Source organism: Motacilla alba, chromosome 27 (genome assembly GCF_015832195.1).
Source record: "Motacilla alba alba isolate MOTALB_02 chromosome 27, Motacilla_alba_V1.0_pri, whole genome shotgun sequence".
Lineage (NCBI taxonomy): Eukaryota > Metazoa > Chordata > Aves > Passeriformes > Motacillidae > Motacilla > Motacilla alba.
The window spans coordinates 5,067,015-5,094,986 of record NC_052042.1 but is presented as its reverse complement, the minus strand read 5'-3'; the positions used below and the strand labels follow the sequence as shown (position 1 = coordinate 5,094,986).

The window sequence follows — 27,972 nt, the reverse complement described above, 5'->3', positions numbered from 1 at the left end:
GGGCTTGGCCGGCCGCGCCGGAGCGAACCACCGCGGGGGCGGCGGGGGGGGGGGGGGGGAACAGGGACCGAACCACCGCGGCGGCGGCGGGGGGGGACGGGGGGCAGAGCCGGCGAGGGGAAAGCTTCACGGGGCCGGGGCTGCCGGGCCCGGGCGGTACCACTCTGCGGGAGGGGGGGGCGAGCCAGGCCGGGCGGAACCATGCGGAGGCGCTGGTAGGGGGGCGCGGGGAGGGGGGTCGGTCGGGTCCGCCATGGCCGCGAACTGCGCGGGGGCCGCGGGCACGGCGGCGGGAGCCGTGGCCGCCGTGGGCTCGGCCCTGAGCGCCAGCAAGACCAAGACCAAGAAGAAACACTTCGTGTGCCAGAAGGTGAAGCTCTTCCGGGCCTCGGAGCCGCTGCTCAGCGTCCTTATGTGGGGGGCGAACCACACGGTGAGAGCGGGCGGCGCGGCCCCCCCCACCACACCCCAGACCCCCCGCCCCTCAGAGCCGGGAGCGGGGGCTTCGTCCCCTCATCCCCCTCAGCAATGCCCGGCCCCCCTCAGATCCGACCCTTCCCGCTCCCCCTCAGGCTGGGCCTTTTCCTTCCCCTGCAGAGCAGCTTTTTCCCCTCATCCCTCCGCTGAACCGCAGCCTTCCCTCCCCCGTCCATCCCCCCTGATCCAGCCCCTCCCTGGGCTCTGTGGTCCCTTTTCTGCTGGCCCTGTGTCCCCAGAGCTGTCCATTTTCGCGGGACTGGGCAGGGGGGACTGGTGCCTTTTCGGGTGATGTTGCTGTGGCACAATCCCCCCTCTGGCACTGGGGGTGGACGCGAATTTGGCACCCCACAGCCCTGTCCCCTGTGCCAGCCCCCCGGGTGTCCACCAGGACTGTCCCTATGGCTGTCCCAGTGAGGGTTCACCTGTGTCACAGCCCGGAGGGGGACACTGCTGTACCTCGCTTGGTCAATGTGTCTCCCATCTCCATCCCCCAAAAATGAGGGGTTTGGCCCAGGTTTGTCCCCTATGATTGCAGGACTCTGGCCATGCGTGTCCTTTTGGCTTCAGTTCCTCTGGGACCAGGTTGTGAGAGGGTCCCTTGGGAATGTACGTGATGGCTCAGCTCTGATCCACCTCCTTTGGGAATTCCTTAGACCATCCTGTGTTTTCTCTGGAAACTTCTCCTGGGTTTGTGATGGCAGGCATGAGGATCGATCTTTGGATGTGGCTGCTGGGTGTTGTTCTTGGTGGCCAAAGAAGCCAGAAGCCTCATTCCTTCCTCAGTTAATCCACTTTTAGCACTTAGACACACCTATTTCTCCAGTGGATTAGTGGATGTTTCCTAGAGAGTGAAAGGGATTCGGGCTCAATTTTTTCCCAAAACAAATAACACATCAAGAATTAAAAAAAAAAAAAAAAAAAAATCCTCCTTGCATTCCTGGCCTGCCTGGCTGGAGCGAAAGCTTCCAAATGTGGTTCAGCACTGTTCTGGCTTTGGATGGCACAAAGGCAAAGGATGGCACAAAGGCAAAGGATGTTCCAAGTGCTCCCAGCCTTGCCCAGGAAGCAGGATAATGACTTTATTCAGCCTTTGATCAGTGGTGCCGTTAGCAGCCCTGAAGAAATGGAAATTGTGGGATTTTTCCAAGTTTCAATCGTGGCCTCATAGTGATGGTTTACTTGCTGGCAATTGGCCTTTTTTGGGGTTTTTTTTTGTGTTGTTTTTGTTGTAGCTGTCTGGGCAGAAGGAGCCTGGCATGAATTTGAGGCCCTGGATGAGGACAGAGTAACTTTGGGAGCACTTGGCTGTGAGGTATTTGGGCAAAGGGAGGAAGGCGAGCTGACACTAAGCTGGTAATGAGATTATATCGGATGTGTATTAGGAAGAAATTGCTGCCAGGAAGGAGCTGAGGGCCTGGGAAAGGGGGTGAGAAGAGTTCAACTGTGGCCTTCCTGACCTTTGGAAAGGCGTTTAGGATTTCCCAGTAAATCCCTCTACCTCTCTGCCACACTGGGGTGAGGGTTTGGTGGCAGCTGTGGCTGGGAGATGATCCCAGTGCCTTGCTTAGGTGGGAATTGGAATTAGGTGCCTCCAGCTGAGGGGTTTGGAAATCATTTTGGGAATACCTCTATGCTTTGTTGGAAATCCTTTAATTTGTTTAATATTTGCTGCTTTGGATGAGGAGGGGTGAGTGAGGAGGCTCTGGGCTGTGTCCCATGGAGTGGGAGGAGAGGAAAACAGCTTCAGCACAGGCCCGGGGCTGTGCCAGGAAGATCCTGTCAGATTTGTTTGGATCTGGGGTGAACTTTTTCACGGAGAAATCAAACAAACAACCATTTTGTGCAACATGCTGCAGAAATCCCCGTGGGCCCCCTCTCCCAGTCTGGAACAGCCTTAAGGAGGCTGCTGAGCACAGGCAGGGCTGGCTCTGGAGAGCATCAGGAGCACCCCAAGAGCAGGAGCTGCCTTCTGGAACGCCCCTTTGGAGCGTTTCAATAACGGGTCCTGGTGGTCCCAGCTGGGGGTGGGATTGGGCTTGGGGTGGGGCTGCTGTGAGCGGGGCCAAACGGGGGTGGTATGACTCAAACAATTTGAATTTTGGACCAGAAAACCACGGAGGGGAGGGGAGAACTGCTGTGAAAGTGGAGCCACGGTGGCTCAGCCTCGATTTCTGAGTTTTCTGTCAGACTCTGAATCCAGCAGACGTGGGGATGGTTCCTGGGGAAGCTTCTCCTGCTGTTGTCATGGCATTGGGAGAGGAGCTGCAGCTCCTGGGGGTTGGGTCTGTGTGTGGTGCTCCAGGTGTGTTTTCCCATGCCCTGGATGGATCCACGTGCACGGGATGGGAAGGTTGGGACGGTTCTGGAAGGGAGCAGCCACCTCCCAGCCAGAGAGATGAACAGAGTGCTGTGTGATGCTCTGGGAGCCATGGAAACAGTTGTAAGGTGCTGCTGATGGAAGGCTCTGGGATCCTAGGGAGGGGATTTGTATCCTGTCTGTAGGGGTGGAAGGCTCTGGGATCCCAGGGAGGGGATACGGATCCTGTCTGTAGGGCTGTGATGCTGCTGCCAGTTCCTCAGCTGGAGAAGATTCCAGTGGCTCTGGCTGCTGGCCGGGGAAAGGCACGAACATCCCGTTCTTGTGGGAATGGGGAGATCTGTTGGCTGCAGGGATCTGGCCCGAGGCAGCTCCAGAGGCTCCAGTTCCTGGCTGGAGCAGCAGCCATCTCCCAGGCCCTCAGGAGCACTGCCAGCAGGAGCAGAGCTCGTTAGTATTCCAGGGAAACAGCAGTGCTGGGAGGGGAGCACGGCGCTCCCTGCTCTGCAGCCTTGCCTTCCGTGCTGCCAGAGCAGCATCTGCCACATATCAAACACTCAGATCCCAGAAATTGCTCCTGGCACGGTGGGAACAGCCTGGATCTGTCCCTTCCCAGCCCGCTTCTAATTGACCTCTGGAGAGAGCAGCATATGGCCAGGGCTGTGCCAACCCCTGGAATGACCCAGGGCCTGGCTGCCAACTGCTCACCCTGAAAAGGAGCCCTTTTCAGTTCAGATCCCCATTGCAGGAGCCCTTTTCCTTTTTTGGGGTACAAAGGGGTGTTTTCCTGGGTGGTTCAGTGAGGGGAACAGGGCTCATTTCCCTGCTCATTTCTGCTGACTGCCATGACCATGGGCTGGTTGTTGAATATTCCCATTCCTCAGCTTTTTTTGGGCCGAGGGACGCATCAGCTCTGCCCACCTGTGAGAGGACTGGGGGCATGGATGCTTCCCAGTGACCCTGAGGCTGACAGGCCTGGGGACAGGAGGGTGGCACTGCCTGATCCCTGTCATGCAGCCAGGAATCCTTTCCAGCAGCTTTCCAAGCACTTTTTTTTTTCTGGAATAGATGTGTTTGCTCTCACCAGGGGATGCTTTTTTTTTTTTCCGTCTTAAAGCATCCTGGTGTCCCCAGAGGAATTATTGACTGCAAGATTCACTCTTCCCTCACTTTGCATGGGGGGTTGTTAGCGTGGATACTGATTAATCATGCTCTAATTCATGGAAAACAGGGTTTTTCCCTCAAACCATCACCCAGTTGCTGCTCTGTGCTAAGCAGCAGCGAAGTTTTGCCACAGCTGTGGGTTTGTCTCCATGCTAAAATGATTTTCCCATGTGTCTTTCATCTCCTTCCCCAGTGCATAATAAAGTTTAACTAATACTCACTGAGATGCCTGATTGGAAAGCTTTGAGGGGAACAAAGTATCTTTATTTTCCTGATCAAATTCCTGTCGCAGAGAATCCCTGAGAGTGGGCTCACACACTCCATCAGCTGCATCTTGTTAGTAAACAAATTGCATTTTCCCATCAATTTACTAATGCTAATTGCCACTTTGAGGCTACAGTCAGGTTTTGAAACAAAATTATGCCTGGCCCGTTCATCCCAACAGCTGTCCCTGAATGACATGGAATATTGATATTGATGTGGCTTTTATTGGGAAAGGAATTTGCTTTGGTGGCGAAGAGAAATCTTCAGAACCAGAGTCCTGCGTGGTGCTGCTGGAGAATTCCAGTGACCAGGAAGTAAAAACTTGGCAGAGACAGAGGGAGGAGATGTTTTTGCAGCCCTGCAAAGCTGGATTGTGCTGAGGATGAAGGGTCTGTGCAGTGGAAGAGGTTTTCCCTCCCTCACCTCCTGCTTTTGACCCCTGATCCTTGTTGGCGTCCAGCTGCTTTTCCCTCTGCTCCTCTGGGATTGGGCTGCTCTGATCCCTCTGTCCTTGTGGGGTGGCTCTGCACATAGGGAATTGCTCCTTTGTTCTCCGGACTTGGCGGAACCAGGGAAGAACGGGCAGGGTGTCTGTCCCAGCGGGTTTGTCTGGGTTGTGCCTGGGTCGGAAATGCTGAGAGCCCCCGGGGCGTGTCCGAGCCCTTTGTGGGGCCCGGGCGCTGCCACCCCCCCGCTGTGGCTGAGCGGGAGGGGCAGGAGCCCTGCCCTGTCTCTGCCGAAGGAGCTGGCACGGGCAGAAAGCACCTCTGCATGGGGCTCTCGGCCTGGGCTCGTCCCTCTCAGGGGTCTCTGCTGGGGAGGTGGAGAATTCTGGGCAGGACAGGAGTGAGCAAAATCGGGTTGATTTTCCAGGGGATTCGGGGGCAGATCTGGGCCACAAAGTGAAGTGGGTTTGAGGGCAGATCAGCGTTGAAAAATGAAGTGGATTTGAGGGCAGATCAGGGCTAAAAAGCTGGAAGCCTCAAGGGAACCCAGCATCGCTCTGGGTGTGGCAGCAAATCCCTGAGCCGTTCTGTCCCCACTTTGGGGACCTCTGATGTGGCAGAGGTGTGGCGCAGCCTGCTGCTCCTGTGCCTTGCGGTGGCTGTGATGCCCAAAATAGCCCGTCAGGGCCTAGGTGTGTTTGTGGTGCTGCTGCACCTCTGCCCTCTCTCCCTGCCTCCTCCAGAACCACACCCAGCATCTCCCTGGTACCCACAGCCCCAGAGATCCTGCTCCAGGCAGAGTTTTCGGGTTTTGTCCTTTTTGGGCACAGATCCCTGGAAATGTGCTCCCCAGGAGCTGAGCACCTCTCTGCCATGCACCTTGCTGTGACCTTGCATAAATACCCCGGGACACACGCTTACACACACTCTGCTATATTTAATTTGCTGCTCCACGCCTCTCCCCGGGGAGAAGGCAAGAGAGCAAACATGTGCCAGGCATTTGCCACGTTGCTCCCTCCAGGAGGCTGCTCAGATTCCCCAGGGATGAGCCCGAGGAGAGGATCCCTCCAGAGAGGTGATGGGTGCTGCTGGCCAGGCTTTCCTTTGGGAAGGACTGCTGGTGTTTCAGGATTTGGCTGGATAATCCTTGGGAAGGGGGTTGGATGCTGAGGGTTGTGCTGTGAGAAGGGTGGGGTTGGGATATCCCTTTCCCGAGGTGTGTGGGGGCTTTTTGATCCTCTCCTTTGGGAAAGTGTCAGGCATGGGTGTTGCTGTGGGAGCACACGGTGCTGAAACAACAAAAAATTAAATTTCAAAAACCTGACGTAGCAACAAAACTAAACTAAACAAATCCGTGTTTTCTTCCAGACTGGTGCCAGGAGCGGAGGCCCAGTGGCCACTGCCCCAGAGCTGCCTTGGGGGTGGGCAGTGCTGGGTCTAAAAATGACCAGTCCAGCCCTTCATCCACATCCTGGTGCCCAGCACAACCCCATTCCTTCTCCAGAGCCAGAATCTCAATTCCAGCCCTTCATCCACATCCTGGTGCTCAGCACACCCTCCTTCCTTTTCCCTGTCTCCTCCAAAGCCGAATCCCAAAGCATCCAGCCAGCCCTGCTGGAAGGGGGGAAAGGCTTCCACCGGGAGGATTTTTTGGGCTCTTTTATCTTGTGAGGAGTGGTGGCAGCTCTGAAACGATCCAGAGCTATCCCGATGCACCGTTTCTGCCACTCAGGAGCCTCGCAACAGGTCCCGCACTCGCTTTGAGGTTTGTGCCGTGGCAGAAACCAGGGCACCCAGCGAGGCCTCGGAACATTTGTGTCTGAATTGCTGCCAGCGAGGAGGCAGCCTCCGAATCGCTGTTCCCTCTCAGCCGTCAGCACGCTTCCTCCGCTCGGCAAGGAGCTGATAATGGCTTGTTTGTGCCTTCCCCACGGCGGGAAGAGGGCTGGGAGCAGGCTGGGATGGGAGCAGGCGTGAGGCAGGAGCTGTCAGGCTTCCCCTCCTGGCAGACAGCAATAATTAGTGGCTGGAGGCAGCGCCTCTGTCTCGGTGCAGAATGAGCTGTTTTCTCCTCGCCCCGAGGGGAAATCTCTGCGTGGGACTCTGATGCAGCTCCCTGCAGTGGCTGCGAGCTGGGAGATCCCTTCCTCAGCTAGAGTCTGTTCCCTTTTCCCTTCCCTCTGGCTCCAGGGTTGGCTCCGTGCAGGATCGAGCCCAGCCCGGGGGCCATCGGCCTCTCCCTGCTCGGGGATGCTGCCGGTGGGGATGTGTGCCATTATTTATTCATTCATTCCTTTGTGCAGCGTTTTCCATGCATCCCACAGGGTTTGTGGCAGCACTGTGATGCCTTGGGCCGGATACCTAGAACAGAGGCTAGACAGTTGGAGAATAAAGTAGGTATTCATTAAAGGCTTTAACAGATAACCTTGGGCAGTGCAGAGGCTACACCTGAGATGGATGACAGTCACGAGTTTCTCGGGATATCAGGGATTAATTGTCCAATTACAGCTTCCGGTAATGAAGTCACAGTCCCCCAGTTTGCTCTCCCCCTCTTGCACCCATTAATTTTTGTTCGTACTTTTCAGGCCTGAGGCTGTGCTGGTGACTTTGGTTCTCAGGCCTGGAAGGATTGTTTTGCCTGATCAAACTGTGATGAGAGCTTACCAACACTCTGTATGGAGTTCAGAGTTATACCCTAATCCAGTGCAGGATCTGAAAAATGTAAAAGCTAAAATTTAAGGCATCAGCTGGGTGCTGCAGAGCAGAGCTTTGCAGAGCTCCAGCTCCGCTCCCTCCCAGAGCCGCGGCCGCTTCGCTTCCCGCTTCTGTCTGTTGTGTGGGATGGCTGGCTCTGAAAATAGCCACCTTCCCTCCTGGCACTGGGATATGTCTTTCTTCCCAATCTGACGTGTGTTAAATCTGGTATGGATTTTCTTGGTAACGATGGAGAAAGGCGGGATAAACACGGGCTGCATGGAATTGGCTCCTGGCACGTCCCTGGGGCTGAATCCTGCGGAGCCCAGCAGGGATGTGGCAGCGCTTTGGGCAGGGCTGTGTGTCCTGCTGCACGCAGGGAACGGGGAATCCCAGAGCTGCATCCCTTTCCTGAGCCAGCAGGGAAGTTTTCCAGCAGCTTTCCCAGTGTGCTGGGAGTCACTTGACCTGCTGGAGGTTTTGGTGCTGGGAACAGCCCACAGAGCTGACTCGCAGCCAAACCCTGCTGGTGCCAGCGTTGTCTGCCTCCCTCTCCTGCACTACCTGCTTGGCACAGCAAGTCATGGGAACAGAGCTGGGATGGAATTGCTTCCTGAATCCAGGCTGTTACCGGGTTTCAGTGAGACGGGGCTGTGGGAGTCCCTGGGAGGGGATGCCACTGTGACTGTCCTCAGAAAAGGCAGCTCAGAAACCTCTTGATTCTGGCACAGCCTTGTCAGTGACTGGAGCAGGGCAGCCAGACACAGTCCAGAGGGGGATCTTTATTGGTATCATTATATTATTATTATTATTAATAATGCTGGCACTGCTGGGTGCTGCAGCACGAGCCCACCTGTACAATAGTAGCTGAACATTCATTCTTCTGCTTCTCAGTGTTCCTGTGGCTGCCACACATGACTAAGGAGCAAAAACAATCTAGTGAGTGACTCATCCTTCCAGAGGAGGTGGGATGGGAGCAACAGGAGACAGCCAGCATGGAAACAGCATCCACGGGGAGCTGTGCTGGGCTGCAGCAGAGGCTTTGGTCATCCTTTGTAGCATTTTATGTTAAAACATAAAATCTGCTGGTTCTTGGCCTGTGGTTTTGTCTGGGTTCTCAGCTGTGTCTTGGATGCTCAGTGGAAGGGGAAAGGTTGTCTCAGGAGGATTCACCACATCGTGGAACAAGGTGCTGCTGGCCTGTCACCACAGTGTTCCCCAGCTGCTTCTGTCTGATGGGTCACGGTGCCCCAAACCGTCCCCTGGGTGTTGGGCATCCCTGCAGGTCCCCAGGGCAGTGGGACCTGGGTTTGAGTCTCCCTTTCCTCTCTCTTGCAGATCAATGAGCTCAGCAATGTTCCCGTCCCTGTCATGTTAATGCCCGATGACTTTAAAGCCTACAGTAAGATTAAGGTGGACAATCATCTATTCAACAAGTAAGTAGGAGCTTCCCAATCTCTCTGTGGTCAGAGCTCTGTGCTGTGAGGCAAACTGGCCTGGGGGAGACTTCTGGGTTGTTCCCAGCTGTACTGCCAGGAGGATCCATGCCCTGTGTCCTGCCTGGACCCTGGAGAGGCCACAGTGTGGTCAGTCTGTCACTGAGATACTCTGTGGTGGTTGGTTTCCATCCTCTGAGGGATTAAACAGTTGACAGGAGGCAGATCTGCAGCTGTGCTGTGCTCATGGAGTCTCTCTGGAGTTACCCCTGTCTCCTTTTCCCAAAAAATCCATTTTTGGAAGATATTTTGAAGTCATGGTTGTGGCTGGTGCTCAGATCTGTGTTCTTCACGTTGGCTCTGCAGGGCTGCAGTGCTCCCTCATTAATCCTTTGTTTCCCCCAAGTTTCACAGGGATCAGCTTTGCAGAGTGGGAGGGGATTGGGAAGTTTGTCTCTCCTGGCAGGTCCAACGTGCAGGATCTGCTCTCCCCCTTCTCCTCCAGAGAAGGTCTGAGCTCCCCACATGTCACTGCCAGGGTTTCTCATTGAGAAGGAGCTGCCAGATTCTCCCACTGTGTCCAGGACCAAACTCTGCTTCTCTCCCTGGGCAGGATCAGGGCTGTGGGAGGAGCAGATGCAGCTCCCTCAGTGACAGGGAATGCTGTCAATGTCCCCTGTCCCGTGCCTGGGAGCGGCAGAGCCAGGCTGGAGCCGATCCCCCTCTGCTGGGTGCTGTGGCTGAGCTGCTCTGTGGGGCCTTGACCCTTCTGGTGCTGTGATGGGAGCTGAACCCAGAGCCCCTCTGCTCCTGCAGCTCTGCCTGCTGTGCAGGGACAGCGTGTGCAGGGACAGCTGTGCGACAGCTGTGTGACAGCATGTGCAGTGACAGCATGTGCGGGGACAGTGGTGGCAGCATGTGCAGTGACAGCTGTGTGACTGCATGTGGGGGGCAGCTGTGTGCAGGGACAGCTGTGCGACAGCTGTGTGACAGCATGTGCAGTGACAGCATGTGCGGGGACAGTGGTGGCAGCATGTGCAGTGACAGCTGTGTGACTGCATGTGGGGGGCAGCTGTGTGCAGGGACAGCCGTGTGCCAGTGTGCCAGTGCCACCGAGGAGGGCACAGGCAGGACGGCTCCCTCAGAGTGGCCTGTGACAGGGTTGCCCTGGCAGCCTCACAAGCTCCATGCTCCCATCCCATCCCCGTTAGCCAGGATCCTGCCGAGTTCCCCGGCAGAGATGGGTTTTGTGGGCATCCAAAGCAAGGAGCTGCCCTGCCAGGGGTACAGCAGGGCTGGGATGTCCTGGGGGCTGGCAGGGAGGGGGAGCCAGCGTGGCACGGGGTGGCACTGCTGATATCTCTGCCCTGCCCTAGGGAGAACCTGCCAAGCCGCTTCAAATTCAAGGAGTATTGTCCCCTGGTGTTCCGGAACCTCCGGGAGAGATTTGGGATCGATGACCAGGACTACCAGGTACCCTTCTCTTCTCTTCTAGGACAGAGCAGCCACCCTGGCAGAGAAACCATGCTGCAAACGTTGCTGCCGGCAGCTTTTCTGGGTTTATATCCAGGTTTGAGTGGTTCCACCATAACCACAGCAGTGGAGGGGATCTTGCTGTGCCAGGCACAGGGCAGTAGGAGGAGAAGGTGATCCCTGCTCCCAAGGCATGAAACGGGGGCACAGGTGGCTGTGGACAGGCAGGAGCTGGAGGATAGTGGAGGATAGTGTGGAATATCTGCAAGGAAAATGAGTGTGTAGTGTTTGTACAGATCCAGGTGAATCTGCTGCTTTCAGCCAAGTGTGTGTTGTTGAATTGGGTGTATCAAAGTGGCTCCTGCTTTGGGATCCATCCCCTAATGCCAGAGGGGCTGATTTTCTTGGAGAGGAGTCTGCTGTTAACACTGCTGGGCTCAGCTCTGGGGACAGGGAGATGTCACAGCTCTGGCTGCTGCAGCAGGGCCGCCCTTCCTCAGCCAGCTCTGAGCCCTGGGCACGAGGAGCTGAGCAGAGGCAGCTCAGGGCTGGGAGATCACACGGAGCAGGGCCAGGGAGGCCATGGTGGCCACGTGGCCCCAGGCAGGCTGGGTGTCACGGAGCTGGAGTGTCCCCAGCACATGATGACAGAGCGGGCACGGCGCCACGGGCATCCCCTGGAACACTCTGACTGCAGAGGCACGTGGGGGAGTGCTGCAGCCTCCCTGCTCCTTCCACGTGCTCCCTGCCTGGTGGGGAGAGCAGCTGGAGCAGGGCTGGTCCCACACTGCCTCCTCTTGTGCCCGTGTCACACCCCATTGTGATGACACCCTCCCCAGGTGTGACCCACACTCTCTGTAGTTCATAATTTACACTCCCCCTCGTGTTCTGAGGGATTGCTTCCCCCTTCTCAAAGCTTTCAAAAAGCTTTGGCTTTTTTTAAAGTGCCCAGCTAGAACAGAAAACGTTAATTGAGCTAAACTCCTCTGGGTAAAGTGTGATGGCTCGAGTGGGAACGGAGCCAGGAGGCTGAATTTAACACCCCAACTGTGGGAGAGGTGGGAGTGACAGGAAGGGAGCTGAGTGCTGGGAGTTTGGTAATGCTCTGTGTGGTCACGATTTCTGCTTCCCAGCTCCAGAAGAAAAGCTCAGTGGTTTTGAGGTGAGGGCTGATTAAACTGCCTGGCACCGACCCCTTTGCAAATGTCAGCGAGCAGCAAAGGGGATTTTTCTGTTTGCCTTTATTTTCCTGATGCTCTCTAAAGCCGTTGGCAGCAGCAGAGTTTTTCCCCTGCTTCATTAAAGTTTTAAAAGCTTTAAATGCTTCATTCTGAAAGGAAACCTCTGGGCACACTTGCAGCATGACGTGGTAAATCTCTCTCTCAGAGCAGGCTCAGCTGCAGGCTCCCTCTGCTGCCAGAGCTGAGCGAGGGGGGCACAGCAGTGCCACTGCCACCTAAAAAAAAGCCAAATAATCCAGCCTGAAACACAATGTCCAGCCCAGAAATGCTGGGAAACTTAAGGATCACTGTTGCTGCTGCTGTGTTTCATAGCCCTCCCTATCTGTGATAAAGAAACACTGGTGAGAGGTTGTTGGTTGACAAAATGACTTGTGAGCAGGTGGAGGGGACAGGTGACAGCTTGAGGTGTGAGCAGCAGTGGCTGGGGCTGAGGGAGGAGCTCACAGCAGGCCCTGCTGCCTGGGGAGAGGCAGCAGAACAAGGAGCTGGTGTTGTGGCTCAGGGAATTGATCCCTGCTCTGCAGTTTTCCTGGGATTTTCCACCCCTGCTGCACTGTCTGGTTGCTAAGGGTGGAGACAGGGATCTAAAGGCAGATGCTGCTGGTTGTCAGAAGAACAACCAAGCTATTTATACTCATCTTGTACGTCCAGGAGTAAGAATAGAAGAGCCTGAAGGTGGCTTTTGGTGGACGATGACCTGTGAATATTCCCCAAACACTGAGATTTTGGCCAGACTAAGCTGCTTTTTGATGGAAAAGCCAACAGGCCATTTCAGATGTTTTGGTCTAGTTTTCCTTAAGCCTTAGGAATATCCTGACTGTTCTTAAATCCCTGAGAGGAAATGCTGAGAGCTCTTGGCCTGTGTATCCTACACCTCTAAAAACACTTCAGTAAAAAACACCTTCCAAAAACACACCCCAGGTGTTGGAGGTAAAACCTGCCAGCAAATCACAGAGCCAGCTGGAAACCCTAAAAACACGTCCGGACTTTTTTACCCTCAGCAGCCCCAAAGCCAGAGTTCACAGCCAGAGTGGTTGGCTGAGCTGTCCTGTGGGGCTGGCCCTAATTCCCAGAGCTGCTCAGGGGTTCCTGTGGGGCCAGCCCTGCTGCTGAGGGAGGTGGCAGCTCCTGGCCCCGTCCCCACGCCGTGTCTGTCCCCCAGAACTCGGTGACACGCAGCGCCCCGGTGAACAGCGACAGCCAGGGCCGCTGCGGCGCGCGCTTCCTCACCACCTACGACAGGAGGTTCGTCATCAAGGCGGTGTCCAGCGAGGACGTGGCAGAGATGCACAACATCCTCAAGAAGTACCACCAGGTACGGTGAGTCTGGAGCCCCCCGTGCACACCTGGGGATCTGCTGGGGTCTGGAGCTTGGATTCACAGCTGGCAGAGCTTGCACGGAGGTTTTGTGGGAAAAAATGGTCCTTAGGGTCTGAGGGACAAAAATCTGAGGGACAAATGTCTGAGGAACAACCCAGCAGCTGTTTGTGGTGCTGAGCCCCTTCCCAGCTCATCCTGGCCCTTGTGTCAATAAATGATGGATCCCCTGGTAGATCAGAGCTGCAAACAGGCTCCTCATTCCCTGCCTCAGACCTTCCAGAGGAGCTGGAGGGGAGCTGGGAAGTGGGGTCACAGTGGGACAGCTGGAAATGTCCTGGTCCATGTGCTGGTTCCAGCCCATCTGCTCTGCAGGGGTTCTGAGCAGGGGGTGTTTAGCAGGCCCTGAGCTCCAGGCACAGCGAGGTAACCACGAGAAGTGAAGCTGGGCAGTGCCAGTGCTCCAGCTCCAGGCTGGACACACGCAGGGTCACAGGATCCCGGGACTGGGAGGAGCCTTGGGGATCTCCCAGCTCCACACACAGAGAATCACAGAATCCCAGGACTGGGAAGAACCTTGGAGATGTCCCCAGCTCCCTGTCCTGGGCAGGATGGCACTCCCTGGGCCAGCTTGCTCCGGGCATGGGACTCTCCCCATCCTCACTCCTTTCCTGGAGACCCCAGGAGCTGTTCCAATCCTCCTTTCCTTTCCCATGGGTGCTTTGGCTGCAGCACCTCGCCGAGTTTGTGTCCTGTCAGAGCTGGGCTTTGTGTGACACAGCTCTGTCCCTCCCTGCTGTCCCCCAGTTCATCGTGGAGTGCCACGGGAACACGCTGCTGCCCCAGTTCCTGGGCATGTACCGGCTCACCGTGGACGGGGTGGAGACCTACATGGTGGTCACCAGGAACGTCTTCAGCCACAGGCTGACCGTGCACAGGAAGTACGACCTGAAGGTGAGGCCCTGGGGGCTGGGGTGAGGCCTTCTCCAGCCTGACCCAGAGCAGAGGCTGGGCAGAGTCACAGAATAAAGCAGGGATTTATTCAAAGGATCTCCTCCATGGATCCACCTTGGGCAGCACAGGAGCCCAGCCCGGGCTGGACCCAAGGTGAACCAAAATGGTCCCAAAATGCACGAGCACTCCCAGGGTCTCTCCCTTGGCTCAGTTCTGCTCCGTTTGCACCTTGCAGTTCATTGCCCAGTTCCAGCTGGACATGCGCTCCCATCCCTCTTGTTTTTCTCTCTCCAGCCCACGCTGTTTGTGCTCCTGGGCTGAGGTTTGGCTCACTGGTCCTTGGTCCCAGCTGGAGCAGGAATTGTTTTGTCTCCCTGCTCTGTGCAGAGCTCCCCATCCCATAGTATGTAGCCCATACCCACACACTAAAGCAGCGCAGATTCTGAAAAACATAAAAACTAAAACCTGAGGCATCGCAAGTTCTGGGGGTTGGGCCTGGAACCCCCCTTGGCAGGGTCCTGGGCTTTGGGGTCTGCTTAGGGGATCAGGTTTTGGGAGACTGTGCGTGGAGGTTCAGTGTTGGTTCATTCCCCCATCCCAGGAGATCATCAAAAGGGGGTTGAGCACTGATTTTAAAAATGTTTTGATTGTTTTCCTGCATGGAGAAATTAAATTATGTCAGTTAATTCATTGGGAATGTGACCCAGAGTGCAGTAGTGATATTTTCTTTTTTTTTTTTTCTTTATTAGGGCTCAACAGTATCCAGGGAAGCAAGTGATAAAGAGAAGGTATGGAGCCATCCCTGGCTAGCCTTTCCTTTCTTCTGCTCTGCCTGATGCCCTTTGCATCCTCAGTGAATTTGGGCACCCCAAAAGCCCAGATGAGCAGAGGCTGTTGCACCCACACCCGTGTGCCAGCCCTCCCCTGGCAGCAGGCTGGGCAATTTCACCTCAGGCTTCTTGTTGCAGGCCAAGGATCTCCCAACGTTCAAGGACAACGACTTCTTGAATGAGGGTCAGAAGCTGCATGTTGGAGAAGAGAGTAAAAAGCACTTCCTTGAGAAGCTGAAGAGGGATGTGGAGGTAATTTCCTGGGAGAGCTCTGCTCTGTCTCCCCTCACTGTGTCTGCCACAGTAGCAGGCCCCCAGCCTGATGGGTTTTTATTGGAGCTCTTAGAGAACCTATCACACTTGAGATAGCTCTGCTGCTTGGAATGGCATAAAATTACCAGGATGGCTTTTGAGGTATGTTGGAAACAGAAAAAGTTTTAATAAAAGGCAAAATAACAAAGTTCCTTCAGAGAAAAACTGAGTTAGGGGCAAGAGATTCTTGCTCTTGATAAACATGGTAGCCCTAGGTTTGAGGTGAAGTCTCAAAGGTCCTATGAGGTGTCTTTTTACTAAATGGAGGAGAGAAATTTCTGGGCTTTTTTCCTTTTTAAGCAGACAAAGAATAATTTAGTTACTCTGTCAACAGGGGGCACATTCCTACACCAGCCAGGTAATAATTAGCATTGGCTCCATGACTCACAGAAGGCTGATCAATTTCTTTATTATATTCTATTATTATTGCTTTTATAGACAGTTAAAATACAGGTAGACCTAATTGGTCCTCCTGTCCAAACTCCATCACCATTGCCTAATTAAGAAACCACCCTTTGGGAAACAAATCTCCTTAACACATTCCACACGTTCACAATTGTGGGAATCTTTAAAACCAGAGGGTTTTGGGAAAGCTGCAAAAGGCAGGCCTTAGAGACAGCAGAACTGCAATTAGAGCTAAGCAGTAACTATAAGATTTATTAGCAGAAAAATTATACAAGGATTAGAAAAGTAAGGCCAAACAGAACAATGGTCTGTGTATTAAAGCTTGGCTAGAAAAACTCCCTAAGCTACAGGAAAGTAAATCTAGAGAGGTATTAGGAAGTTCTAAGGTTAGTAGTGGAGCTCTGTGCATTGGATCCTAAGGCTTACAAGCAGGTATTGTATTGGAAATAAGCAAGCATTGCTTTAACCTAAGGTACGTGTGCTTGTAGTGCTTGGATAGAACCACTGTCAACGTTCTTTTGCTTTGTGTGATTGTCAAAGAACTTTTAAAGTAAGTTGTTACATTGAGTTCTTTGTCTCCTACCAAAAATGTGAGCTGCTGGCATCTTCCCATTGTCATAACCATGCAGTGAGACTGATACTGAAAAATAAACGGCTGGAGATGTGTTCCTCAGCAGTCTCATCCCATTTGTGATTTGTACATAGCCCCCAGCCAACAATACACAACAACAGGTGGAACAAGTGAAGATAAGTGTTATTTACCATTCTTTCCCCTAATCTTCTCACAGCCTTTCCCCAGAAAGGCCTGGGAAAGTTGTCTGTTGCTCTCTGAGCCAGAGAGCTGCTGCCACAGGCATCCTCCCTGCTGGCTCCGGGGCTGCAGACAGACTCCTCCTGCACAGCCTGGTGCTGCTGGGGGCAGGGAGCCTGTGCAGCTCCTCGGGAGTCTCAGGAGGGTTCAGCTCCCAATGGCAGCCCCTAGGGAGGCACTGCAGGGTAGGGCTGAGCCTTCCCACCCTGGCTGGCTGCCAGGTCTCACTGCTGCCTCTCCCCAGTTTTTAGCCCAGCTGAAGATCATGGATTACAGCCTGCTGGTGGGCATCCACGACGTGGACCGGGCCGAGCAGGAGGAGATGGAGGTGGAGGAGCGGGCAGAGGACGAGGAGTGCGAGAATGACGGGCTGGGGGGGAACCCCATCTCCTCGTACGGGACCCCCCCCGACAGCCCCGGCAACCTCCTCAACTACCCCCGCTTCTTCGGGCCCGGGGAGTTCGACCCCTCCGTGGATGTGTACGCCATGAAGAGCCACGAGAGTGAGTGGGGGGAGCTGTGGGGGAACTGTGGGGAGCTATGGAGGAAGGATGGAGGGCAGGGAAAGGGAAGGTGTCCCCAGCTCAATAGGGTGGCTCAGTCCTGGCAGCCAGGGTGACACCCCTGGGGTCACCTCTGTGTCGTGGCAGCCAGGGTGGCACCCCTGAGGCCACTCCTGTGTCCTGGCAGCCAGGGTGGCACCCCTGAGGCCATTCCTGTGTCCTGGCAAACACTCTGAGCTTCCCAGCAGGGCTTGGGAAAAGCCCAGCCTAGCAGGATGTGGAATCAGGGTGTTGCTGAGGTTGGAAAAGACCTTAAAGGTGGAGTCCAGGAGGCAGGAGGGCTGTCCCTGCTTTGCTGGGTAGTCCCTGGTGGTGGCTGGAAGGGGGTGTCTTTGGAGGACGGGGATGAAGCTTGGTGTGCCCGGGGGTTTTTTGGAGGGGGGGGGGGTGCAGTTGGCTCTGCCCAGGGGGACTGAGCCCCTCTGTTGCCCTGCTGGACTGAGCCCTGCTGTGCCCCCAGGTGCCCCCAGGAAGGAGGTTTATTTCATGGCCATCATCGACATCCTCACGCCCTACGACACCAAGAAGAAAGCTGCACACGCTGCCAAGACAGTGAAACACGGGGTGAGCCTGCCTGGGGGTGTGGGCTCTGGGGCTTCTGCTCTGCAGCATCTCCGGGGGTGGAAGGTGTCCCCTGACACTGATTTTCCTGCCAGGGTGGGAATTCTCCAGTCCCTGTGCTCAGCACTGCCCTCCGTGTCTCCTCAGGGTTAGGTTTTCCCTCTGCTTGCTTGGGATAATTTGTATTTCCACCCCAGTTTGGGAGGTGCTGGAGGGATGGACTGGATGAAGGGTCATTCCTGGGTCCTGACACACCTGGGTCGCTGCTGTGGTCCTGGCAGCCAGGGTGACACTCCTGGTGTCACTGCTGTGTGCTGGCAGCCAGGGTGACAGCCCTGGGTCACTGCTGTGTCCTGGCAGCCCCCCTGAGCTCCCGGCACCGCTTGGGAAAGCCCAGCTCAGCAGGACATGGAATCAGGGCATTGCTGAGGTTGGAATTGCCTTTAAGGTGGAGTCCAGCCCAGCCTACACCCCGGGGAGTTTGTGTGGAATCCTGGGATGTGCTGGGGTGGAGGGGACCCATCACAGACCCCAAATCCCACCCTGGCAGCCCTGAGGCCTGACCATTCCCTGGGGAGCTGTTGCAGAGCTCACATCCCCTCTGGCTGAAAAACCTTTTCCTGAAATCCATCCTCACCCTCCCTGACCCTGCTCTGGGAGCTCTTTGTGCTCCTAAACCTGTGAGCCACGAAGGTTCACAGTGCCCTGACCGCACGTGCAGCTGGAGCTAATGTCGTTTTCCTTGGGGATCTCTCCAGACCTGCTGGGTTTTCCCTTAGCCATGGATCCTCCCCAGCAGAGGGGCTGTGCCCCTGCCCCTCCCTGCCCTCCCTGACCCCTCTGACCTCCGTGACCCATTCCTGACCCCTCCCTGTCCCCCGTGCCCCTGACGCGCTGTCTCTCCTCAGGCCGGGGCCGAGATCTCCACGGTGAACCCCGAGCAGTACTCGAAGCGCTTCAACGAGTTCATCTCCAGCATCCTGGCATAGGGGCCCTCCTGCTGCGGGGCTGCGGGCGGCCTGGGGGCTGCTCCCGCGGCCGGGGACAGCGCAGACGCTGCAGCAGCACCGGGGCACGCCCGTGTGACAAAACCCATCCTCATCCTCGCTGCGCCCGCTGCGCCTCTGGATTTGGCCTTCCCGAAGTGCCCAGATCTCAGATTTGAGGGCTTTTCCAAACTAGCCAAGTGCATTGTTCCGGCACTGCTCTTTCTGCCCAGTGACGTTTTCTCCTCTCTGCTGAGGGGCTGGGACAGTGTGGCACTGTCCCCAAGGTGTGGCACTGTCCCCAAGGGGTCACGTTCAGCAGTGCCTGACTCACAAACCACTCCTTGTTTTTTGTGTTGTTGTTGTTGTTGTTTTATTGGACTGGCTTGGCCAGAAAAAGGAAAAAAAAAATACCCTTTTATTTCCCTCTCGGTAGGAATTGGAAGGAAAATAGCTCACCATTTCAAGGATGGAAAATATAACTGATAAAAAGCAGGAGTCACTGAACTTAAGGTAAATTCAGACTGGGACACTTTATATTTTTTTGGTTAATTTAAGTAACGAAAAAAAAGGAAGAAAAACAAACAAACCACTTTTTTGTAACTGCACTTGATTTACAAGAAGGATGAGGGAAATGAACATCTACCAAAGATGATGTGTGAAAAAATAAAAAGCTATCACTCCTAAAAGCTAAAAACAAGCAGAGAACTGAGAGAGGCATTGACCAACCTCAGCTCATTACGTGCTCGGACCTGGGGTGATTTTAATTGGCCAGCTCTGAAGATTTCCGTAAAAGAAAAGGAAAAACAACATTTTAAAAAAGGCATTTTTGTACCTGTAGATCCAGGCTAAGATTTTGGGCCACTTCCTCAGCCAGGAATGGCTCCGAGGTCACCATCGCCATCCTGCCAGTGTTAATTAGCTAATTAATTATTCAGTCTTCCTTCCCCACCTCACCTGCAACAGGTACTTGAATCTGTGTCCTGACAGAGGTTGCTGGGTTGGTTTTCTTGTGTTTTATTTTTTTAAAATGTGACTTGCACAGAAGGAATTGGCCTGGCTGCCAGGGGGGAGTGCTGGGAGCTGGGCTCATCCTGCTCCAAACCCCCTGAGCGACCCTCCAGGAGTGGAAATGGTTGAACTCTCACACCAGATTTCTTTTCCAGCCCCCGCTGAAGGATTTTGGGACTGATTGGAGTGACTGACATCATCCTGTTTTGTCTCCTTTAACCCTTTCACAGCCAAGCTCGGCAGCCTGGCTGTGGGTTTCATTGCTCTGCTGCACAACAGAACTTTTGGTTCTTTATTTTGGGATTTGTTGTTTGGTTTTTTGGTTTTTGGTTTTTTTTTATTTTAATTTCCTTTCTCTTTTTGAGCAGGATTTAGAGTTTTGAACAAACCTCTTTGCAGTTGAAACATGTTGCTTAATCTGCCTTGGAACTGTTTTTCACACATGCCTTTGTTCGGGGAATAAGCTGTTGGGAGTGTCTGTCCTGTGCTGTAACAGTTCTTGCTGTGTGGAATTTTGGTCCTTTTTGAGACATAACTGGTGCTCATCACGTCCTGGTAATTCCCCTAAAGTAACCCTGCCTCTGGGCTGGATTCTGAATGTGGGGTTTGGGGTTTTTTTGGTTTTATTTCCTCTTCATCCCCTCCCATTTCCCCTTCCTGACGTGAATCTCCCCACAGGTCTCACCTTGGCAGGGGCTGAAATTGAAGCCCCTGAGGGTGCACTGTAAATAGAATTTTGGAGAAATGAAAAATTAGGGGTCCTGATGGGATTTGAGGATTTTTGGTCGTTCCCTTTGGCGTGGCACAAATTCCTGCTGCCCCTTTGGTGTGGGAGGCTGGAGGGGTCTGAAGGCGTGGAGCTGGAAAAGCCACGACCCAAATGCAGCTAAAAATACTTTAAAAAAGAAAAAAAGGGAGGACTTAGAGGGCATCATCAGCTTCGTTTTGTGGGCATTATATTGGTTGCTTCTCTCTTAATAAGCACTTAAGTTTACTGCTAATTAGGAATTAAACACCAATCACTTTTTATTCCTGACAGTTTAAAAAAAAAAAAATCTGCATTGAATCTGCAACTTTGACCTGGTAAGTTTGCCCTTCTCCTTTTGGGAGTTGTTTTATCTTGAAATCATCTGTTAAAAAAAAAACATAAATAGATAAAGAGGAGAAAAAAGGGGGAGGAAGAGAGCAGGAGGTGGATGAACACCACAGAGCAAACCCAGAGAAAGGGGAGTGAAAATGGCAAAAAAATTCCTTCATTGAATTCCAGAATAATGAATAAGGAATCAAATCAAAAAACAGGGAATTCCTGCAGAAATCCTTACAGAGCTCTGACAAAAATTGAGAGCAGGGAATATTTTCTTATTCCAGACTCCTGCTGGGATTAAATTTGGCTGTTCCCGTGAATCTGGGGGGTCCCACAAAGATTCTGCCCCTTCTGTCCAGTTGCCATATTGTGTATTAAAGTGATTAAATGCAATTTTCTCACCTAATGATGTATTAACCAGGTATGTAACTTTGTTTAACAGAAGCATTTTTGTATATTGTTTACATTTGGAGAAGTAGCATTACCTTTAAAATGCTAATTTTTGTTTCTAGACAGTATTTTTTATTACCAGAACAAGAAGTGAAGCTGCAAATATTTTGATTTGTTTTTAAAAGGGACTTTTTCTTTGTTTGTTTTCTTTTCTTTTTGTTTTGCTTTGTTCTGTTTTGTTTGGTTGGCTTTTTTTTCCCTTTTAAATCTTGTTTTAGGTCACTTTTTTAACTCAAGTATTAAAAAAAAAAAGAAAAAAAAAGGAAAACCCAGCCCTTTCAATTCTGGTTTTACAGCTGCTTGTGCTATTTTGTCGTCTGGTTTTGGTGTGGATTTAGTTCTAGTTTTTGCTGAATGTAGATATTCCTGTCCTTAGCATGAACCCTGCAGAACACATTTAACTGACAGGATTTGCAGCAGAATTCAGGAATTTTTTTTGGCCAAAAAAACCCAAAATTTGGTCCAGTGGAGCTCCAGATCATCAGTGAGCAGCATCTCCCCCTCTGCAGTGCCTGAGGCAGGAGGAGCTGCAGGATCCACATTCCTGAGGGAGTTAAAAACCCCAAAATCTGCTTTGAGCTGGGAATTCCTACCTTCCCTGCTGGGAGAGGGGAGGCAGAGCCAGCTCTGCTGCAGAAGTGCAGTAAATGCACTGCAGGGCTGGCTCTGCTGCAGAAGTGCAGTAAATGCACTGCAGGGCTGGCTCTGCTGCAGATGTGCAGTAAATGCACTGCAGGGCCGGCTCTGCTGCAGAAGTGCAGTAAATGCACTGCAGGGCTGTCTCTGCTGCAGATGTGCAGTAAATGCACTGCAGGGCCAGCTCTGCTGCAGACGTGCAGTAAATGCACTGCAGGGCCAGCTCTGCTCTGGAAGTGGAGTAAATGCACTGCAGGGCCAGCTCTGCTGCAGACGTGCAGTAAATGCACTGTAGAGCTACTGGGGTGGGAACTTCAGGGCTCCCCAGGGCTGGGATTTGGGGACAGCCCCAGGAGCTGGGGGAGCCTTCCCTCGGTCCCTCCTCAGCCCTGCCTGGCCTGGGCTCCATCCTGAGCCACAATCATGGAATTGATTGGGAATTCACGCCATGGAATTGATTGGGGATTCACCCCGTGGGGACAAAATTCATCCTGTAGGGACAAAATTTACCCCACTGGTCACAGAATTCATCCCATGGGGACAGAATTCACCATGTGGGGTTGGAATTCCTTCAATCCCATGGGGATGGAATTCACCCCACTGGGGGCAGAATTCACCCCTTGGGGCAGCAGGGGGAGGCCACATTCTCACAGTCCCAGCTTGGAACCTGGATCAGCACAATCAGCAAGGAAATCTGAACTACTTTGAGTCTTATTTCCTTTTTTTGGTTTGTTTTGTTTGTTTGATTGATTGTTTTGGTTTTTTGGGTTTTTGTTTTTTTGTTGTTGTTGTTGTTGTTTTTTGGGAGGCAATCCCTGCTTTCCCAGCCGGGGCAGGCTCAGGGTGGTGAGGAGGTTGTGGTGGTGGATATTCCCAATCCATGACTACTATGCAGTCCTTTTCCAGGCCTCCCTTCAAGCTGCACCTGGAATTTCACCCCCAGCTGAAGGATTTTCCCCCAAAACCAGGGGCGTGTCCCCAGCATGGCCACAGCCCCGAATTCCCAAATGTCCCCTTCCTGCAGAGCCCCTCCCAGTGTCCCCCTCTGCCCCTGCCCCCTGTCCTGGCTCTGTGGGATGGATCCCATGGATAACTGGGATGGCAGAGCTCTGGACGCATTTTTAGTGGAAACCACTCCAAATTTCTGCTGCCCAAGCAGCTGGATGGGAGTGGAGAGAGCAGATTCCACACACAGGTCACGAGGGTGGGCAGGGCTAATCAGTGCAACTGAATTGAAAAGAAAAAAAATGTGAATAAATTAAGTTTAATCTAAAAACTAAACAAAATAAAAACCTAAAAAAACTTTAAAAAATTAAAAAGTAAAAAAAAAAAAAAAAGAACATTCTAGGTTTTTTCACTGCTGTTTTTTAAATAGGAATTTGAAGTCCTCTGTGCTTGTCTGTTTGCTAGGAGCAGTTTGAGACACTGTTACTGTTTTGAAATGCATGCATGTTACAAGATGAGTCTCCAACCAGAGAAAAAAAAAAGAAATAAAATTAAACCTTTGTGTACATCTGGGCCCTCCCTGCTCTGCTCTTTGAGGGGTCACCCTCAGCTGCTCCTCCAGCATGGGGAGTCCTGGGGGGGGACAGAATGGGGGAAAACTGGGAAAGGGGCAGGGTTTAAATGGGATTTTGGGAAGGAATTCCCTGTGGCTGATCCATCCCTGGAAATGTCCCAGGCCAGGCTGGAGCACCCTGGGACAGTCACAGTGTCACTGTCACTGGATGGGCTTTGAGGTCCCTTCCCACCCCAACGATTCCATGATTCCACAAACCACACCAGCAGAAGCCTCTTTAAATGAGATTTTACCCAGTGCTGGCTGCCAGAACAACCAGGCCTGGCAGGAAAAGCCGCCCCATGCAGTTCAGGGGGAAGGGAAGCTCTGCTGCCACCTCAGACCTCCTCCTGAGGCTCCAGGGGTGGGAACTCAGCCCTCAGGGTGGGAATTCTCCAGCCCCTGTGCTCAGCACTGCCCTCCGTGTCTCCTCAGGGTTAGGTTTTCCCTCTGCTTGCTTGGGATAATTTGTATTTCCACCCCAGTTTGGGAGGTGCTGGAGGGATGGACTGGATGAAGGGTGACAGCCCTGGGTCACCGCTGTGTCCTGGCAGCCAGGGTGACACCCTGACCCTGCTCAGAGGCACCAAAAGGGAAGTTCAGGGCAGAGTTTTATTTTAAAAAGTCCCGAGGGGCACAGAGCAGCTGGGCTGGGCTAATCCATGCGAGCCTTCAGGGTCCTGGTGGTGATCTTGTCTTTCTCTCTGGAGGGAGAAAAAGAGGATTTTATTTACTGCTAAACCCAGGTTTAAACCCTTCCTAGAGCTCATCCTGCCTTGGGAAGTCCCAGGTGCAGGTGCAGGACCTCAGGAGGTTGTGACAATAAATAGACCCTTCATTGGGGGAGCTCCCAGGCTTGGGGTGCTGCAGGGGCAAAATGGGATCTTCCAAAGGCAGCTGGTGACAGAGGTGGGAGTTGGGTTAATGCTGCATCCATGGGGACACAGCTCCTCATTCCCCTGGGAATGCTGGGAGTTAATGCTGCATCCATGGGGGACACAGCTCCTCATTCCACTGGGAATGCAGCCTCGGAATCCCTGAGCAGCAGGACTCAAAATTCCAGGATTGCATCCTCAATCCCACAGGAATACAGCCAGGGAATTGAGCAGAGGGACTCAAACTCCAGGAGTAATTTCTTGGTTCCAGCAAGGAACTGCACCAGCAAAATCAAACCCTGGGAAGGGACAGAGCCTGGCTGAGGAGGGGAAGGGCAGGCGGTGCCCAGCCCCTGGATTTGGGGAGCCCCGAGGGAAGGAAGGGCAGGCAGTGCCCAGCCCCTGGATTTGGGGAGCCCCGAGGGAAGGAAGGGCAGGCGGTGCCCAGCCCCGGGCTCCCGGCACTCACATGACGTGCACCACCACGCCCATCCCGGAGATGGCGTCTCTGTCCACGGCGTTGAGCATGGCCTGCGAGATGGTCTCGAAGAGGTGCTCTGGCTCCTGGGGCACACAGGGGGAGCACAGGGCTTCACCCGGGCTGCAGATCCCCCGAAAAATTCCCCCAAACCACCCAAAACCCTGCCAGCTTCCCCTCTCAGGCTGTGGAAGGCACAACTGGAATGAAGCCCCTTCCCAGCTCAGCGACTCCAGCGAGCACGGGAGGGAGAACTCCAGAATCCACGGATCCCAGGAGATCCCAGGTGACCCCAGGAGATCCCAAGTAGGGGATCCCAGGTAACCCCAGGCTATCCCTGATGACCCCAGAAGATCCCAGGCTGTCCCAGGAGGTCCCAGCCCCACTGACCATGTCGGGCTCCCACAGGGACTCGCACATCCCGTACATCTGCTCGGAGCAGGTGCCGCTGACCACGAAGTCGTCGGTGACCATGGGGCAGCCGATGAGGTCCAGCGAGCAGATGAAGGGCTCGTGGCTGAGCGGGTCCAGCCCCGCGATCACTGGCTCCGTGTAGTAGGGACCAAACCTGGGGACACAGCTGGGCTCAGCACAGCCCTGGGGACAGGGACAGCCCCGGAGGGACCACAGGGACATCCCAGCCCAGGACAATCCCCAAAATCCCAGCCTGTGCCCGGCAGCGGTGTCTGAATGCTCTTGGAGCTCTGGCAGCTCTGGGGTCGTGACCATTCCCAGAGCTCACCCTCCCTTCCCTGAATTTCCAACCCAGCCATTCCCTCCTCCTGGCCCAGTCCCCACAGCTGGCCCCATTCCGAGCCCTGATGCAGTCCCACATCCCTCAGAAATGTTTTCCAGGCACAGAATCCATCCCACAGCTCCCTTCAGGGAGAGCCCTGCCATGGTTTTGGCACAGCAGACCGCCCTGAAGCAGCAGGAGTTCGTTCTGCTTTGACTGCTGATTCTGTTTGAGACAATTTGGGGAGCAAACGTCACCCCAAGAGAACAAAAATCTGCTCAGGGAGGGGGTGGTGACAGCAGGAAATGATCCAGACTCCTCTGGCCACCCCAGCACGCTCAGCCCTCCCTGGCAGCACACAGAAATTTCTGCAGTTTTACCTCCGCTCGTAGAGCAGGTTGGACACCATGCTCATGAAGGTCTGGGGCTTGATCTGCCTCCCTTCCTTCAGCTCGTAGAGGTTCAGCCTAAACTTCAGCCTCTGGGCCCTGCAAGAGATCAGAGCTGGGCTTAGAGCACCGCAGGGCCCGGCAGCTCCCCTCAGCCCGGCCTGGACCGACAGCAGCCCGAGGGCTGCACACGCAGCCCAGCTGAAACCGTGTGAGCAGAAGTGGAATTTCAGGGGTGAAAGCTGAATTTTAGCAGTGAGAGTTCAGCTTCAGGAGTTAAAGTTGAATTTTAGCAGTGAAAGGTGAATTTTAGTAGTGAAAGGTGAATTTTAGTAGTAAAAGCTGCATTTTACCAGTAAGAATTCAATTTTAGCAGTCGAAGTTCAATTTCAGCAGCGCAAGTTGCATTTTAGCAGTGAAATCTCAACTCTAGCAGTGAAATTCCAATTCAAGCAGCGAGATCCCAGCTCCAGCAGCGATGTGATCCCAAACCACATCAGGCCGCTTCACTCCCGACCCTCTCCCAGCAGCAGAGCCGGGCCCGGCGGCAGCGGCGCCGCTCCTTCCCAGCGGCCACCGCCCCACATCCCCCGCCCGCGCCGGGCCCTCACTCACACGGTCTGCACGTCCGTGGCCAGCCCGGCCAGGCCGATGTAGAGCCTCTGGCCCATGGGGAAAATCTTCTGGAAGTCGGTGGTCACGGTCTGCGCCTGCACGCCGAAGCGCCGGTCCGCGGCGATGGCCACGCAGCCGCGGCCCCGCATGGCCATGACGGCCCCGCCGTTGTAGGACATGATGGACTGCAAGAGCGGCGGCTCAGCGACACCGGAGCGGCGCCGGGGTGCCCCGGTACCGCCGCCCCGCCCTGGGATTCAGCCCCGCCGCTCCCCAGGGCCTCCCCTCGCGGAGCGGCCTCGGGGCACGCCCGGTACCGCCGCCCCGCGCTGGGATTCAGCCCCGGCCGCTCCCCAAGGCCTCCCCTCGGCGGTGCCGTCCCGGCTCTCACCATGGCTGCGGCTGTTCGGTCGCCGCTCGGTCGCCGCTGTGTCACCGCTCCGCTCCCGGCCCGCGCTCCGCCGCCGCCGCTCCGGCCCCGCCGCGCCGCCGCCGCTCCCGCCCCCAGCGCTCCCCATTGGTCACTGACACCGCCTGTCCCGCTCCCACCGCTTCCCATTGGCTGCGACCACCGCTGGTCCCACCCTCACCGCCTCCCATTGGTGGCCGCTGCCGGAGGTTTCGCCTTCCGCGCTCGCCATTGGTCGCCGCCGGCGCCTGGAGCAGGAGCGCTGCTGGGGATTGGCGGGAGCCGCCGGGGCGCGCGCAGTGATTGGCTGAGGCAGGGGAGGGTGGGCGGGGCGGGAAAGTGACGAGTCACAGTGAGCGCGCGAGGCATGACGGGAGTGCGGGGGGGAAACAGCTGGAAATGGGAACGGCTGGAAAATGGGAACAGCTGGAAATGGGAAAAACTGGAAAAATGGGGACGGCTGGAAAAATGGGAAAAGCTGGGAAAATGGGGGAAAACTGGGGAAATGGGGGAAAAACTGGGAAAATGGGAAAAAAACTGGAAAAATTGGAACAGCTGGAAAAATGGGGGAAAAAGCTGGGAAAATGGGGGGAAAACTGGAAAATGGGGGGAAAGCTGGAAAAATGGGGAAAAACTGGGAAAATGGGAACATCTGGAAAAATGGGAACAGCTGGAAAATGGGGGGAACAGCTGGGAAAATGGGAACAGCTGGAAAAATGGGGGGAAAACTGGAAAAATGGGGGAAAGCTGGAAAAATGGGGAAGAAGCTGGAAAATGGGAACGGCTGGGAAAATGGGAATGGCTGGAGCAATGTGGGAGCAGCAGGGAAAAGGGGGAGCAGCTGGAGAAATGGGGGCACAGCTGGATCGGGGCCGGGCTGAGTAAATGGGGGCACAGCTGGATCCGGGGGGGCACAGCTGGATCCAGGGGGCACAGCTGGATCTCCGGGGGTGGGACACAGCCCCGAGCTCGCCGATCCAAAGGGGATTCTCCCAAAAATGTCCTCGGGAAGCGCCGGCACAGAGTGGGGGGTTGGGGTCACTCTGGGGCGCGGGCAGAGCCCGGCCCGTGCCGGGTGTTAAACCCCATTTCAACCCCGAGTTTAAACCCTGTCTTAAACCCTGTTTTAAACCCTATCTTTAAACCCTGTCTTCAAATCCCGTTGTCAAAGTGCATTCCTGAGGGGTTTTCCGACGCAGAAGGTTCCTGGCAGGAGCCGGAGCCCGGCGGGAGCAGAGCCGGGGGGGATCCCCGGGATGGATCCAGCGCGGCCTCGAGCCCGGGGTGGAACGGCAGTTCCGGCCTTTTGGGAATTCCAGCGGTTCGGGAATTCCGGCCTTTTGGGAATTCCGGCAGCTCGGGAATTCCGGCCTTTCAGGAATTCCGGCAGCTCGGGAATTCCGGCCTTTCAGGAATTCCATCATCTCAGGGAAGAGGAAGGGAATTTGCAGGAGTTTTCAGGGAGGGGACGCTCGCT

General features: G+C 54.6%; 2 protein-coding genes across 3 annotated transcripts; one reads left to right on the top strand and one right to left on the bottom strand.

Moving 5' to 3' along the window:
- Positions 1 to 146: 146 nt before the first annotated feature.
- On the top strand, positions 147 to 22,948 carry PIP4K2B (phosphatidylinositol-5-phosphate 4-kinase type 2 beta). 2 transcript variants are annotated; one of them, XM_038163041.1, is made up of 10 exons: positions 147 to 433; positions 8,704 to 8,801; positions 10,178 to 10,274; positions 12,678 to 12,830; positions 13,640 to 13,786; positions 14,536 to 14,574; positions 14,755 to 14,868; positions 16,389 to 16,647; positions 17,168 to 17,271; positions 18,177 to 22,948. In XM_038163041.1, the coding sequence occupies exons 1-10, from the start codon at positions 254 to 256 to the stop codon at positions 18,255 to 18,257; spliced, it is 1,272 nt and encodes a 423-aa protein (XP_038018969.1). In that variant the 5' UTR covers positions 147 to 253; the 3' UTR covers positions 18,258 to 22,948. The 2 variants fall into 2 exon arrangements, with proteins under 2 accessions (XP_038018969.1, XP_038018970.1); XM_038163042.1 differs by lacking the exon at positions 147 to 433 and adding an exon at positions 6,565 to 6,615.
- Positions 22,949 to 23,225: 277 nt separating this feature from the next.
- On the bottom strand, positions 23,226 to 26,660 carry PSMB3 (proteasome 20S subunit beta 3). Its single transcript, XM_038163149.1, has 6 exons — positions 26,478 to 26,660; positions 26,087 to 26,271; positions 25,463 to 25,570; positions 24,737 to 24,914; positions 24,338 to 24,432; positions 23,226 to 23,697 (listed from the first exon to the last, which is right to left on the bottom strand). The coding sequence occupies exons 1-6, from the start codon at positions 26,643 to 26,645 to the stop codon at positions 23,649 to 23,651; spliced, it is 783 nt and encodes a 260-aa protein (XP_038019077.1). The 5' UTR covers positions 26,646 to 26,660; the 3' UTR covers positions 23,226 to 23,648.
- Positions 26,661 to 27,972: the final 1,312 nt, after the last annotated feature.

Bases quoted from the DNA above. Each gene is read 5' to 3' on its own strand.
- PIP4K2B (XM_038163041.1), top strand. From the start codon at position 254: ATGGCCGCGAACTGCGCGGGGGCCGCGGGCACGGCGGCGGGAGCCGTG. The intron at 14,575-14,754 runs GTATGGAGCCAT...TTCTTGTTGCAG, and splicing joins AAGCAAGTGATAAAGAGAAG to GCCAAGGATCTCCCAACGTT. The intron at 14,869-16,388 runs GTAATTTCCTGG...GCCTCTCCCCAG, and splicing joins AGCTGAAGAGGGATGTGGAG to TTTTTAGCCCAGCTGAAGAT.
- PSMB3 (XM_038163149.1), bottom strand. From the start codon at position 26,645: ATGGGAAGCGGTGGGAGCGGGACAGGCGGTGTCAGTGACCAATGGGGA. The intron at 26,272-26,477 runs GTGAGAGCCGGG...CCGCTCTTGCAG, and splicing joins ACCGAACAGCCGCAGCCATG to TCCATCATGTCCTACAACGG. The intron at 25,571-26,086 runs GTGAGTGAGGGC...GATCTCTTGCAG, and splicing joins GCCACGGACGTGCAGACCGT to GGCCCAGAGGCTGAAGTTTA.